General features: G+C 42.3%; 1 protein-coding gene across 6 annotated transcripts in view; it reads left to right on the top strand.

Moving 5' to 3' along the window:
- GATA3 (GATA binding protein 3) overlaps positions 1-14,638 on the top strand; it is a 34,929-nt gene extending 20,291 nt beyond the window's left edge. For 5 of the 6 annotated variants that reach the window (XM_077836792.1, XM_077836818.1, XM_077836809.1 and 2 more), the window contains exons 5-6: positions 5,459-5,584; positions 11,511-14,638. In XM_077836792.1, the coding sequence (XP_077692918.1) occupies positions 5,459-5,584; positions 11,511-11,795 (411 nt within the window). In that variant the 3' untranslated portion in view covers positions 11,796-14,638. The remainder of the gene's footprint in view (positions 1-5,458; positions 5,585-11,510) is intronic. The other variant, XM_077836827.1, reaches the window with a different exon arrangement.
- The last annotated feature ends 1,299 nt before the right edge of the window (positions 14,639-15,937 follow it).

The following is a 15,937-nucleotide window of genomic DNA, read 5'->3' as shown; positions in this document are numbered from 1 at the left end:
GTAAAGTTAAGCATGTACCTCAGCCCCCTCAGAGGAGCACCTAAATAAATGCCTCATTACACTAAATAATGGTTTCAGGTTTTGTAACTGTAATACACATCCTATGTTTAGCATCCCCAATGATCTATTTGTGAATTTCCCATGGAGCCACAAAAAGTCTGGAAGGCATGGCTAATGTACTTAGCAAATAATCATGCAAACAACAAGGGGGTGGGGGTGGGGGGTAAGTGGGACAAAATTATGTTCCCTCCCTGAGAAGTGAGTGCATGTTTAGAATAAAGGAACATTTAGTCTCATTATTATTATTAAAAATGCTGACAGTATGCTGGCTGCTGTTCAAAACACAGAGGAAAGTGTGATTCCTGCCCCATGGTACTTAACAACAGAGTTAACAGACAGAATAATATAACTCCCCTTAAAGCCCAGATCCTGCAAATCATGCTTAACTTTATGCACAGTAAGTAAGCCAATAGGTCTTTGCAGGGCATGTGCGTAGTTTTGCTCAAGTGACTAGTCCCATTGATTCCAGTGGGATTACTCACATGAGTAGAGATACGCATGCACCTAAGACCCCAGCCCTGCAAATGCTAAGGCCTTGTCTACACTTACCGGGGGTTCGATGTGCGGCGATCGATGCATCGGGGTCAATTTAGAAGGTCTAGTGAAGACCTGCTAAATCGACCGCAGATCGCTCTCCCGTCGACTCCGGTACTCCACCTGAACGAGAAATGCAAGGGGAGTCGACGGGAGAGCGTCTCCAGTCGACATCGTGTAGGGTGGACCCCGCGGTGAGTAGATCTAAGTATGTCGACTTCAGCTACTTTACTCACAGAGCTGAAGTTGCGTAACTTAGCTCGATCTCCCCCCCCCCCCCCCAGCCCCCGTAGTGTAGACAAGGCCTGAGGCGCTTGCTTAACTTTATGCCTGTGACTCGTCCCATTGCAGTGAATAGGACTATTCACATATGCAACTGCTATGTGTTTTTTTGGGATCAAGTTCTACATGGCCAGAGGAAAGATAACACTGCAAGGAGAAATGCAGTTGTCTTCGACTGGACATGTAGGTTTGGAGACAGAGGGGTAAGTTCCCCGGTCCGTCCTCCTCTCGCTGTCAAACGCTGCACAGTACGGGCGATAGTGCACCACTACTTCCAATGAACTTTTCCCTTAAAAGAAACTGTTGGTCCAACTTAGCGGAGTCTCACCCCTCCTGCCCTTATTAGAAAAAGGGAAAAACTTTCCAGGGAGGGAAGTGCTTGTGGGCTTTTGATTCGGGAAGCTCTAGCCTCCACGCCCCTCCCCCTCTCCATTCCCCTGTCTTAAACACACACACATTTTTCTGTCTTTATTATTTTTTTTTTCTTTCTCTCTTCATGTGTAAAGCTAACTTCCTAGGAAAAAGCTGCCGGATATCTGAGCACTGGAGATAGCTCATAAACAACAGCTCTGCTTCCACAACCCAAACACTAAGGAGTTTGAATGTATTAGAAGGAGAAGGGCGTTGAAAAGACCCAAAACAAACCCCCAGGCAGCTGAAAGGTGTTCTCTCAAAGCAAGTGTGATTGCACCATCAAAGAATGCTCTGAATCACCCCAAACCTGCACTTACAAATATATATATATATATCCTGTGTTGTGCCCTTAAAATGAAGTAACGCCTTCCCCGCACCCCTCCAAAAAAGAAAAAGTCCCTGCAGTTTGAACACGGTCTGTACTAACTGGTGACATATAAATGTTAGATTTCTAGATTTTTGCCTTTCCCTTTTCTATATAAACTGAACAAAGCAAGCGCTCTGCCTCCATTTGATACCACATTGCTTTTGCCAAATTTCCCCAAGAAGGCAGATGTCAACAGAGCTGTGACTTATATTTGCATTTAGTTATGTATTAAAAACTGGCATCTGTGTCTCAACTTGATCTGTTCTAACTTTCAAAAGGAGAGTGAGAGAGACAGCCTGGGTGTGTGGTTAAGGCACAGGATCTAGGATGTATTTCTCTCTCTCCCGCAAGCTTCCTGTATGACCTTGGGCTAGTTTCAGAGGGTCTGATCTACAGCCCATTGAAGCCAAAGATAGGACACCCCCACCCAGCTCTGACTAAAATCAATGCAGACTTCATTTATAAGAGTTGGATCAGACTAATAACCCGTGGGGGTCGTAGCGCTTAAAAACAGATCTCCTTAGTTTGAGGGTAGCTGAGAAGCTTGATTCACTAGAGAATGGAAAAGCGCTTTGAGATCCTCCACCAGAAGAGGCTCTATAAGTGCAAAGTATTGTTGTTGTGCATTATGCCAGGGAGGATTTGTATCTGCAGGACATTACATGGTAATCTCACACTCCAGTTGTAATATGTACAATTAATTTTGGGCTTCCTCATTTCCATTGAAATCAGTGGGAGTTTTCTCATTGACATCAACGGGAGTAGGAGAAGACCCTTACTTCTATTTTTTTTACTGTTTCTTTTCAGAAAGTGATAATTGTGCAAGAATAATGCTTTTTTTTTTGCCCTTAAATTACATTTATCATGAGGATTTTTGTGTCAAATGGAATGACTGATTGTGAATATCAATGGCACAGGGCACAAAACCGCAAAATGTCTCCAAGGGAGACGTTTCCTCTTGCGTGGGCTGAGTCAAATATCACTGGTTTTAGAAATCCCCAGAGGCCCAATACTTCACGCCTGACGTGGGTAAAACTCCCACTGAAAGCCTAGAGCCTGGTGCTGCTCCTGCTCCACTCATGGAACGGCCATTGGAGTGAATGAGAAACGAACCTATGCAGAAACTGAAGCATCAGTCCCCACGTCAGTTTTCGACTCTGATCCTACAAATGTTGACACACACGCTTAACTTGAATTGATTTCAGTGGGGTTCCTCATATGCTTGAAGTTAAGCTAGTTTCCGTATCTGCAGGACTGAGGCTTTAGATTTGCCCGAGAGAGGACTGCAGGATCAGAAATCAACACATACACACACACACTTTTCCCTTTACCTAGCAAGTATGTGTCTGCCGTTCATATTTTTGTAAATCTGAGTAGACTCGCTTCAGAACATGCAGACCCCTATCATAATTTTTTAAACAATTTGGAGTGTTAACATTTAACTTCTTTGCAATTTTTGCATTGAAAAATCTGTTATGATGGGCTAAAAAGAATTGCCAAATTTAGAAAATAATCCTAGGCCTTGTCTATGCTTACTGGGGGTTCGACACGCCGCAATCAATGCATCGGTGGTTGATTTAGCGAGTCTAGTGAAGGCCCGCTAAATCGACCACAGATCGCTCTCCTGTCGACTCCTGTACTCCACCTGAATGACGTCTCCAGTCGACATTGCGTAGGGTGGACCCCGCGGTGACTAGATCTAAGTACATCGACTTCAGCTATGTTATTCACGTAGCTGAAGTTGCGTAACTTAGATCAATCTCCCCCCTTTAGAGTACACAAGATCCTAGGCTGCAACTGATTGTTTACTTCACATGTTACGTAACATACTACTACTCTGCATGGGCTCCCCCATTTAAAGTGTGCCAGTCAGATCTTTTAATTAATCTTCGTTTTCCTTAATGAGATCAGAACAAAACTACCCTTTCCTTCATCATGATCACTAGCCGTATTTGCATCCCACCTTGGCTTCACTCTTTTTTTTTATTTTGGTGGCCTGGACTAGGCAGAAAATGTAGTGTTTGCAGGTTAGTTTTAGCACATTTAGAGCCCAATCCACAGCCCACTGAAGCCAACTGGAATCTTTTCAGTGTTTTGGGATGAGGTCCTTAGAGCTTGATTCTTTAGTCTGTGGGAGTTTCCATTGAGCAAAATCTAGGTTCAGGACCTCAAGACTCCTTGAAGTTAATAGGACCAGGATTTCACCCACAGTGTTTTTCCAGTTATAGCCCATCACATGCAGACTAACAGTTAAAACCAAATTCAATGGCTTGAACTACAGACAAATTGCTGCACATCTTGCCTACTTTGTATACACAACTAGGAGCTGATCCTTGCACTGCTTACATACCCTAAACTCCCATTGACCCAGATCATGGCAGCCCCTTTGTATTCGATCATGGTGAGTGTTCTAAGCAGGTTATTATGTGTGTATGTATTTACTTTATATTTCACACTTCTTTTGTCTAAATAATGAAAATCATAACCAACCAATAAACAAAGGACATGTAATGCCCAATAAAACAGCCCACTCCCCCCTGGCTTCGACTCCCCACACTACATTTAATTATTATTTAAGTTGTAACATGACCTACCTAAAGCCAGGAAATTCACAGTTAAAGTGAACACTACCCCTAATGTCCACGTTTGTGTTTTAGATTTGTTGTACAGCGTCCAGAGACTTAGTGGTTTTTGAATGTTGTACGTGCTGCAATAGGCAGCTGGAGTGGGTAGTGGGGTAAATGGTTAGATTAGTGGCACAAAGAAGAGAATTAAACCTCAGTTCCACAAGGTGCTGAGCGGTGCCTAGCTCCAGCAAAGCACTTAAGCACACGCTTAACTTTCAGTTCATGAGCAGTCCCTTTGAAGTCAATGAATAGGTGTGGAATCAGAGCCCAATAACCATTTAATGTTCATGAGGGGCAGTCAGGACTTTGGCTTTAAAGATCTTATTTGAAAGCCTAACACATGACAAAGTGCAAGGAGCTCAGTTTATCCATCACAGACGGATAGAGTGGAGTAAAACTGTAAAAGTTGTGAGTGTTAATGATAACATATGTATAAAAGAGGGAGTACATTCCCAACTGTACTGCTAAATTCTTATTTTACTGGTAATGAAAATGGTTCTTTTTTCCCCCTTTTCTTATATGGCTTCTATAAAACCGTGAAGTCTTACTTCAGATCTATAAATACCCAAATAAACTGAAAGGTTTGGCTTAAAATGATGTGATTGATAAGTCAGCTGCTGCCACCCTTAGCTGCAATATTAGTTACAAGCTGGGGCCTGTGCATCAATGTGAGTGAAGTCTACAGGACTGAGCCTTATTTGGGGTCTGATCCTGCTTTCTTTGCACATCCAAAACGCCCAGTGATGTCCGAGTTTTGAATACGCTTTAGGGCCTGATCCAATACCCACTGAAGTCAACGCAAGACTTCCCGTTGACTTCAGTGGTTGTTAGTTTGGGCCCTAAATGCAGAATCAGACCCATGGGCGCCTGAAAGTTTTAAAATGGGAAAGCCTGATGGCATTTAAGTAATGTATTCCCCTCTGAAACATGATCTGCCAGAGCTGCTGGTTTGGATGGTTTCTTCTGGAGGTTTGGCACTTACCTTAGGCCTCCGGTGCCATTCCTATATAATTTGGGATGAATGCATCTTGGGGATTTTCAGAATTACTATTTGGTCTCACAAGTCATTTAGCAATGTGCAGTAGTTTTGTCCAGTTTCTGTTTGTTGGCTCAGTGGTTTTGCTGATTGAATCTTTTTAATATGGGTGCTTTTTTTTCTCCCACCCTACCTCAGTCTGCAGCAAGACGGGCGGGCACATCCTGTGCAAACTGTCAGACCACCACCACCACTCTGTGGAGGAGAAATGCCAATGGTGATCCCGTCTGTAATGCCTGCGGGCTCTATTACAAGCTGCACAATGTAAGTGTAACTGTAACTCTCGTAAGGAAGCTTCTGTTTCAGCCATGTACATTAAAAATTCTCCCGAACTTAAAGGGCCCCAATCCTGAGAGCTTCTGAACACCCACTTATCCCTTTGGGACCTGCCGGGATCAGACCACGAGCCAGAATGAGGAAACGCTCGCCGTCCCCTTAATGATTTTGATTAAAACAGAATTGATGTAATAAAACCTGGTTTGAAGCGTTATAAGACAGGACCACAGATCAGTAACGATATATCTTTACCACGTGCAAGCCAAGAAAGGAGGAGTTTATCCACAGAGAGTGATATTATCTACTTTGTGTTGGACTCTGCACCCTGGAAAAGACAACGTGCCATGTTGCAAACTGATACGCTTTAGATGCTAAGGCCGGTTCCTTGAGAAAATATGAGCTCCGGAACAAAATAACACACCAGCCATTATTTCTTTTGCCCCTCCTTGCTTCATTCTCCTCAACCGCCCCCACTCAAAAAGGTAGCTGTAATTGCCAGGGATGGCACACGCAATTCCTAAAATGAAGAGGATTTGATTTAGTTAGTGGGATGAAGAGTCTTCTAAACCTGTGCTGTGAATTTTAAAGCACTACTTGTGAAAGGGAAGGGAAGGGGAAATGAAATGAAATGTCTGGTAGATTTAATCTAATAGCTCCCCATGCAAAGCCAGCTCACCTAAACCAGTGACACATGCCCTAAGGAAAGAGCTAAAGGGATCTGGAAAGAGTTATACCAATTATTATTATTATTTATTATTTATTAATAATAATAATAATAGTCTTAAGAATCACACTGTTACATTCATTCCATACATGGCATATTAATCATAATGATAATTAATAATAACAACATAAGAAAGAGGGCAAAGACTTACAATTGCTTTGTTTTGATGTCACTTTTTTTGGCGTGGTTGTTTGTTTTATGTTTCATTTAGAAACAGTGAGCTGGGCCATCAGTTCCATTTCATCTTCACGCTGTTTTGTCTCTAGGGATGAGAGAACCAGTTTGAGTAAAATAAAAAGTGACCAAAATCTTTGCCCAAGCCTAGCCATGCATCCCTTATTGAGTACGGAACAACGTCTGGTTAACTTTCCCCATTCATTTTCGGTCACAAGGAGTGAACTAAGGGCATCACCCTCTTCCTATTGAAGTCACTGAAAAAGAGGCTATTGCCTCCAATGGCAGCTGGCTCCAGAAATCTGGAGTGAAAGCACTGAACTGTCCCATGGTATTTCCAGTCCAAGAGGGACCAGAAAGTAGCAGGGATCTCAGGAAAGAACTTGTTCTTGCAAAATTTCCAGTTCTGTCCCGTGTATCTGAACACTCGGGTTCCTATCCAAACCTGTCTGGCTTTTGCAGGTTCACCCACCCATTCATTTTTTTATGACTATGTATCCTGTGTGTTGTGGACCTGATCCAGACCCCTTCCCTCCCCCAGATCCAAATTTTGGGGAAGTCCAGATTCAGCTGTGAAATTTGTGACATGGGGCACACCGCTCATGCCGAGCAGATTAGAACCACTTTCACATTCTTTAAAAAACATCTTCAGCTGGTGACAACAACAACCCAGCTGGTGGGTGTAGTACATGGGCCAGATTCTGATACTCAAGTCGAGTGGCATCTTGCTCTGAGTGGATCCATTAGCTTAAATGGGACCGCTGGTGGAGTAAGATACTGATCAGCAAGAGTTTCAAAATCTGGCCCTTAATGAATAAGATCCTCTTTCCTAGTGGATGATGTCCAGTTGCAGCTCTGTCTTTAGCCCTGATGGGAGAGGGAAGGTAGCAACTCCCAGCACTGCTTTTCACTTGAAAATACCACCTCCCCTCCAGATCTAAAGATCTTTGACTGCGAGGTGGAAGATCAAGGTTTTATTTATTAACACCTTTCTCCTGCCCAGTCAATGTAAGAGCCTCTGACTGCAAAGGCCCTAGCATGTTGTAGAGGTTAGGGAGATAGGCAAATACCAACAAAGAAAACAAACCAGAAGGAACATAGCTGGGAGAAGGCAGGCTGTGAAAGCAGATACCTGGGAGTGTGGAGAGGGAGAGGGCAGGAAGGCAGCATCCCGTGTGCTGACTGGTTTCCATGATGTGCTGTAAAGCATTGGGAGTTTTGTTGAGTCGCCTTCATGTGGAGGCCACTTCCTTTGCTGTCTTTCTGGGAGGCAGGATCAATAAGATTGTGTTAACTGTCTTGTGAATAGCATCAGACTAATCCTTCAGTCAATGCTTTGCTACCAAGGGGGCCGGTTATGGCAGGTGGACAGGCTTCCTCTAGAGGCCAATATATTTACAAGAAAGCGTAGAGATCCTCAGGTGCTGAAAAGGGACATCACTGAAGTTGATGGAGGAACACCAGTTTACACAGGCCATGTGCATTTTCTAGTGAGCAGTGGGACAGAAGTCTGTACGTCTCCGGGTCTCGTCAGATAAGTCCATTCTTAACTGGTGCTAAGAGTCTCTAGTAAGCTGTGGTGATCAATAGCAATTTAAGGCCTCCTGTCCCTCCAAAGAAGCATTCAACATCTTTTAGTATGGGCACTGTGAGGAATAGTCACTGAATATAATGGATCAAATATATGAAATACGTTTTTGATTGTTCTTGCATTTTCGTGTTTTTATTAATGAGTTTTATTCAAACCTTTAAACGGTTATGTCTTTTTAGAGCCCACTCCTGCAACTGATCTGTAGGGAAAACTCCCAGTGAGACCAATTCTATGGCTGAAATGACAGCAGGGCTGGGTTCTGGCTAATACAGCAAGGGAATAATATTGTCACTATTCCCTGACCCTCCCTGTTATGTTAATCTATTTTTAGTATTCCACTAGATTCCTGCCGGTAAAGCAAACCCAGTTGCCTGGAGGATATTAGTAATAATAGTCTTGGGACTCATTCCTGCTTCTATTGAAGTCACTGGCAAGTGTCCTTTTGATTTTAATAGGACCCATTAACAATCGTATTAATAATGACTAATATTTCACATTTATAGGGCTCCTTCTAGGATCCTCAAGTGCTTTCTCAGATACAGGGACTCCTGGCGACTAATTGAACATTATAATGACTAAATCTGCCGCAGACACAGAGCACCATTGAGGTCAATGGCAAAAATCCCGCTGTCTTTAGTCCGAGCAAGATCAGACCTATAATATATAAGACTACCCAGAGGCGATGCTGGGGGGGTGGGGAGGGGAGGTGAGCGTGCAGAGTCGCTTTCCCCCCTCCCTCCCAGATTTGCTGCTTGGCTTGTACTGAGCATGCTCACACAGACTGAGCATGCTCAGTAACGGTGCTGAAGCCGGCTGCCCACAGTTTGCCCCCCCACTATCGGCAGGCACGGGTCATCTCTGACTATCCCATCTAGTTGATGTGTTGAATTTGGGGCTTTTGAGGCTGATCTTGCTGCATTGAACTTACATGCAATATTCCCTAGAAGTAGGATCAGGCCCGATTGACTTCAAAGGGAGTGGAGGATGCTCAGCACCTTGCATTTCACAGGATCGGGCTCACAACGCTCAAGTGTGCACCCTTTGAAATGTGTGAGCTGCCACTGACTTCAATAGGTGCAAGTTCTGACCCTTATTTTGCAATAGCTGGAAGCTACAGGGCAGCGGAGCGGTGTGTCCCAAGAACAGTATAGTCTGTATGCTGCATACAGTAAAGCAGAGAATGTATTTCCTTGCAGGATTGCCCATAATTAATGGAATCCATCTGAAATGAATGATTTTCATATACAAGTGTGTGGCCCATTTCTATTATGATTCTACTCTAAATAATCTCTTATTTAGCATGGGTTTAGCATTTTTACTGCAGAGGTAATTTTGCCGAAAAGGGAGCCGTGTCTTAACCTCTGGACCGCATGTTTATGTGCAGTGGAAACAGAAAAGATCCCTGGGTTCAGTTCCTATGGCGAGCTTTTAATTATACTGTGACTACATTTTAAAGTCAGTGGAAAACCAAAATCTCTTTTTATCCTGCCCTTGGGATCACACCAAAATTCAGCCTCAGGTCTCCCCTGCCAGATCACCATGGGCACCTGTGTATAACACTTGCACCCGGTGCATACTGCACGTGATCTTGCTGTGCGGAACTCACGAGCACTCACTCTGCTCGGAGAAATGGGGCCACATAATCCCCCACCCAGTGCTGGTGGAAGGTGCAGAATTGACCACCCTGACGGCAGTGGTCTGTGTAGCTACCGAACACGCATGGTGTGGTCAGGAATGGTGCAAACTGTCCCCAATACCCTTCAAACTGGAGTGTCCTTAGAACTAACTCGGTAGCTCACGTTCTGGGCTCGTTCAGTCCCAGGCCTCTCCATTTTCAATTGGCAGCCTCATTAGCAATCTAATGGGAATACTTCTCTGCTAGGAACTGGGGTGACACCACTGACTCATTTAAAATAGGCCATCAAATAGACTTGGATGATAGCAACTTTTGATTACTACTGGCCTGGGCTGGATTTGAGCCAGAATTCCACAGGTGAAAAGCTTCATCTCTCAGGGGTTCCAATCCTCTGAGTTACAAAAGGCAATTGAGAAGCAGGCTGGTCTTGTAGTTAAAGGTGCTAGACTGGGACCCATGAAAGCTGGGTCTTTTTCCTGGCTTTTCTATAGGCTTCCTGTCTGATCTGGCTTCAGATCCCCCTCTAGAGAATGGAGATAATACTTGCCCTACCTGAGTGGGCTATTGCATACATTAATTAATAACTCATATGCTATGGTGGAGAGCACCATGCAATAGCCTACAAACAAGAAGGTAAATTTTCCTGTAGTCATAAATAATGGTCACAATGGTGCAGGAATGATGTTTTTACACTTTTATTTATCATCATTTACTAGAGATGAGAGAATAATTTGCAGGGGATAATTTATCAGATATATTTAGCCTCTTTCCCCACTTGCACGATATCTACCAGCTTATTGTGATTCCCTCAAATATATTGTAAATACTAATATTCAAAATGATCTGGTTAATATTTTGGCGAACTCTCTGGATGGAGCATAGTTTGCTGTGGGTGAAATTCATCCCTGTGCAGAGAAGTCAGCAAAAGGCCTTTGCATCACTTAAGTCCCAGCTAAGCCCTTAAGCCGTAAGTGGGACTTAAGTGGGACATGTGTCTGATACTGGCCTCTGAATACAGATGAATTTCAGCCTGTGAGAATTAGATATTCAGCATTTCCTACCTGAGCTTAGTTGTGGTTGGTTCGATAAGTCACATGGTATTGATTCTCTTCCCTGATTGGATGTGTGAATTTCGCTGCTGGTGCAAATATTCATGCATGAGAATGTAATGTTTGGGTTTTCTGCAAATATTTGTGTGTGTGCATTTTAAATTTGCTTCCTGCCAGTACAACTCAGAGCAAGCAAATGTCTGCAGAAAAGGAACACACACAAAAAGGACTAACCATGTCCAAAGCAAATTTATTAAAAAAAAAATACCAATAATACTTTTTGCTCACGTTTTGCAGTATTTTTCCAGTTCTATGATGGTGACAAGAGTATTTTGGGTCCTTTGCAGATGAGACTGAGATTTAACTATTTCACTGGGTATTAGCTTTAATTATTTTAAACTTGCCTTAACGAGAGGCCTTGAGGGTTGAGATAGTGCCTTTAAGGAATATATGAGCTGATATTCACTAGCTTGTTTTGCAGATGCACTCCGGTTACCTAGTGTCCTGGAACATGGTAACCTAACCCTTTTGGTCACTGGAAGTTACATACATTAGTCTGGGCAACCATGAAAACCTACCAGCTTTTTTTTCCACATGCTCCCAAAAGACTCGTTCGGATCTGGAATTTGGTTGGCCGTTTCCAAGGTCTTAATGATGTGTTGGTGATGAGTTCCACGGTGATCTGGGGAGGAGGGACAGCAGCAAAAAAGACAATAAAAAAATAATTGATTTTTGTTTAGATTAACAGACCCCTGACTATGAAGAAAGAAGGAATTCAGACCAGAAACCGAAAAATGTCTAGCAAATCCAAAAAGTGCAAAAAGGTCCACGACAGCCTGGAAGATTTCCCCAAGAGCAGTTCCTTTAACCCCGCCGCCCTCTCCAGACACATGTCCTCCATCAGCCACATTTCACCTTTTAGTCACTCTAGCCACATGCTGACTACGCCGACACCGATGCACCCGCCATCCAGCCTCTCTTTCGGACCTCATCATCCTTCCAGCATGGTCACTGCCATGGGTTAGAGACAGACTCCCCTGCTGAATGCTTACGGTCTCAAAATGAGATTTACTTTATATACTTGCATTTTTGCAGGCGTGCAGTTATCCATTTGAAGCCCGAAACAAATGGATAAAAATTAAAAAAAAAAAAAAGTTATTTGAAGGCATAAAAGAAAAAAAAAAGGAAAAAAAAAGTGATGTTTGCCACTTTTTAAAGGAACTCACTATGGTGTCTGTATTCTCAACCTCTGAATCTGGACTCCATCTGTGAATAAGCCATTCAGACTCATATTCCCTATTTAACAGGGTCTCTAGTGCTGTGAAAAAAAAAAGCTGAACATTGCATATAACTTATATTGTAAGGAATACTGTACATTTGAGGAAGACTTTATTGCATCTGGGTAAGCTGTAAAGACAGGCATGAAGGACTCAGAGGAAATTTTTTTTAAAGGCGGATGGGGAGGAGAATAAAAATGCCGACTGAGAAGAACCAGGTCTAATGAACGAATGGACAAACCGCCAGTCGTGTCTTCTCTCTCTCTCTCTCTCTCTCTCTCTCTCTGGCTGGCTCAAGTTGTTTGATGCATTAAGTAATTAACTAACTAAAAGCTGTAGGCAGATCATTCATTCAAGGCACTGGGCCTTTTACAGAGGAAGTAATAATGGTTTTGGGGCAATCAGTGTTAACATACAGATATTGCCAGCGAGGGTTTTCAGATAGCCATTCTTCAGGCCTATATGCATTGTGAACAAGTTCCTGTAATTGTTGTTTGTATGTATAATTCAAAGCACCAAATTAAGAAAGATGTAGATTTATTTCATCCTATTATACAGACTGAATGGTTGTATAAATTTATTTACTGCTAGTGTTAAGACCTGTTTGTTTTTTTTTTTTTGGTTTTGTTTTGTTTTTCATATTTTTCCCTCTTTTTTTTTTTTTGGAGAATAAACTAGATTAAATTCTGTTGACTTACAGGCGTTTTGTGCTTGGCGGTGTGTGGAGGGGGGATTCTTTTCATTTTTGTTTTGATGATATTTATTAAATAGCTTTCCTGGGTATGGGCGACGTGTATCTTTTTCAGCTCCTTTCGACGGCCAGTGCAATGTTTGCGGTGGTTTAAAAATAAAATAAAATAAATGAAGTGCATGCTAGTGTGACCCACTGTTCAGTGTCTGTTACAGATCCCCTCATTTGCAAAGCATCTGAATCTGCTGCAGCTCCCAGCTAGGTGAATCATTCCTTTCACTCGTGCTCTAGAAGCTTATGCTGCCGAGATTGCAGGTTCAAGCCCCTGTGCTAACCATGATAACAAATGTACAGTTAGGAATTTAGTGGGGAGGTTTTCAAAGATACCACTAGCAGAGAGGTACCTAACTCTGCTTTTAGGCCTTTAAAAAAAAAGGCCTCGAGACCTTTGGAAAGAATCCTGTATGGTGATAAACTTTCCTCATGTTTTGTACTAGTGATTGCTGCCCTAAACCACCTCTTTATGCAGTGAGACATTTTTTACAGTCTAAAGTCCAGATCCTAGAATGAGCTCTATGCGAACGGAGCCTGCTGAGCCTAGAGAAGTGGATGGAGCTTACTGCAGAAGCAGGAATCTAACAGCATATAAAGGATGATGATGAAATCTATATTTCCAACCCTTAGCCACTGGTCCCTCTAAGCTGTGCACGTGTGCGCACGTACACAGATCCTAAACCCCGCGCACACGGCAAAACACCGCGGGCACAAAAATTTGCGCAGAAGCACAACAATTTGCACAGAAGAAATTTTTTGCGCACACGGCCTGTCAAAAAGTAGAGGGTATGTTGCCTGTAGCTATCAGAAATCATGGGCCAGGTCCCCCAAATTCAGGAGATTAACTTTAAAATATTGAGATTTAAAATAAATCACTACATTTGGGGAGTCTTTTAACTTGCTTTCTGGTGTTTGAGTCTTTAGGGTTCACGTTTTCCTAGTGTTTCTCCACAGTCATGGGGGCAAGAAACTTTAAAAAGACAGTTGAAATTCTTACATAATTACATGACTCCAGGAAGTGGGGCTTTTAAGAAAAGCACCGAACATCATGAGTCTTGTGAGACAATCACAAGGGTTGGCAACACTGTCAGGCTTGTTGACCTCATAGTTGTCATTAAACAAAAATAATATTCAGCTCTCAACAAAGATGACCTACAAAGTAATTATTATGCTCTGAGGGTGGCAACATCTGAGGCCAATGAAACAGCTGAATTCCTTTTACCTACAAAATGGAGGCCCCATCTCGCAGCCACTTACGTGAATACTGCTTACTCATTCAAGTAGTCCCATTGGGCCAAAATGTGCTCTCAGTGATACTAGTCTGAAAGATTTACGCCAATTTACATGAGATCAGAATTAAACCCATTGGGCTTGCTTCATCTTTGCTCTGAATTGTGTGTAGCCATTTACTCCAATGCAAAGTGGCTATAAAATACCATTCTGATCTGGTAATAGTTCAAGCATGTGTTGCACTGGGTACATGACTATACAAGGTACAGGGCAACAGGTGCAAGTTCATTGACTGCAATAGGCTTACTCACATGAGTAGGAATTTCTCATGTGAGCAAAGCATTGCAGGATTGGGCCCATGGTTCCTGCTGGTAACTTTCAAGATGAAAATAAAGTGGGCCAAAGAAGACTTTGATTTGTTGTTTTGTCTTTGCTTCAGCTTCTTCCTCCCCTTGCTTCCAAATAAATATAGCCAAAATAAGACTACATCACAAATGAGGAATTAACGGGATGTAGATGGCACATACAGTATTAATTTTGTAACACTGGCTGGTTCCCTTTTTATGCTGTTGATAAAGACGTGTAAACATAAAATCAAAACAAATCTATGTTAATCACCTGCTTTCTCAATGAATATTTAAAACATAAAGACTAAATGTTGAAATAAAATGGAGTGGAGGATTACTGTGATGCAAATAGAGATCTCATTGACTCCTAATTAATCATCTGCTAACGATAAAGCTAGTCACAATTAATCTGACTAATCAAAGGAAGTCATCATCTTTGGCGATATTAAGCTTGAGATTTTTTTGCCGTTTAAAAAATTCTTAACACTTCCACCTTTCCCTCCTTTGACTCATCAATGGATTGGAGGTAAAGACTAAAGTATTGATTCTGATCTGACTGACACCAGTCTAAATGAGATCAGAACATGGATTTAAGACTATTTCGCTAACGCCTACTCAGTTGGTGTCTTTCCATTGTCTTTAATGGAAGCTGGATTAGGCCTTACGACCAAAAGTCTTTCACGAGGAACAGGGAGAAAAATTGTGCTTGTGACTTGCATCCTGTACCACTTCACTATCTATCTATCTATCTATCTATCTATCTATCTATCTATCTATCTATCTAATGGAACTGTAATAAAACATTGGCTGCAATTCTTTCTTGAACATATTGTCATTTGAGGTCTGATCTCACAAACACTCTTTGCTTGGAACTCCAACTGAAGTCTAGGCTTGAAAGATCGGATGCTTTAGCATTACATGTACCATGTTAAACACATTGGGTATGGGTATAGATAGTGGGTAAAATCCGGACCTCACTGAACTCAATGGGAGTTTTGCCATTGACTCATCAGGGCCAGGATTTTACCCATTATCTTTATTCTGCATGGTGATGAGACGTTCTGTTCTCTAGAATACACATTCGAGAATTTATCCATTTTAGACTTTCTTTTCTATAACACAGGTAAGAAGGCAATACCAAAGCTAGTTTGATACACGAAAACAGGCGAAGGACGGTTAACCAATCTATTGCTACAATATTTCTGAGTAAAACTGATCCCTTCTGAATTTTGAATCGGCCTTGCTTCATTTTTGAAATAACACGGCAGCTCTACCAGATACATGAGAAATCATTTGTGTGTGTCAGAGAGTAAAGATACTCTTTCTCCAGTTTACTATTCTCTTTGTAAAAACATGTGGCCTAAGACTCACCATGGAAGGTATTATGGAGGCTCAAATCCCTCAGTCCTTACTCAGACAAAACTCAGGAGCTTTGCATGAGTAATGACTTCTGGGTTTGATCCTACATTAACAGTTTTGCTTTACTTAGGGCCTGGCCCAAAGCCCATTGGTGGCTTTGAGTAATGGTAAATGGTGATAGTATCATCTCCCACAATATCTGCTTTATT

Source organism: Eretmochelys imbricata, chromosome 1 (assembly GCF_965152235.1).
Source record: "Eretmochelys imbricata isolate rEreImb1 chromosome 1, rEreImb1.hap1, whole genome shotgun sequence".
Classification (NCBI taxonomy): Eukaryota; Metazoa; Chordata; order Testudines; family Cheloniidae; genus Eretmochelys; species Eretmochelys imbricata.
Note: the sequence above shows the minus strand (reverse complement) of the source record. Positions and strands in the feature narration are given on the sequence as shown.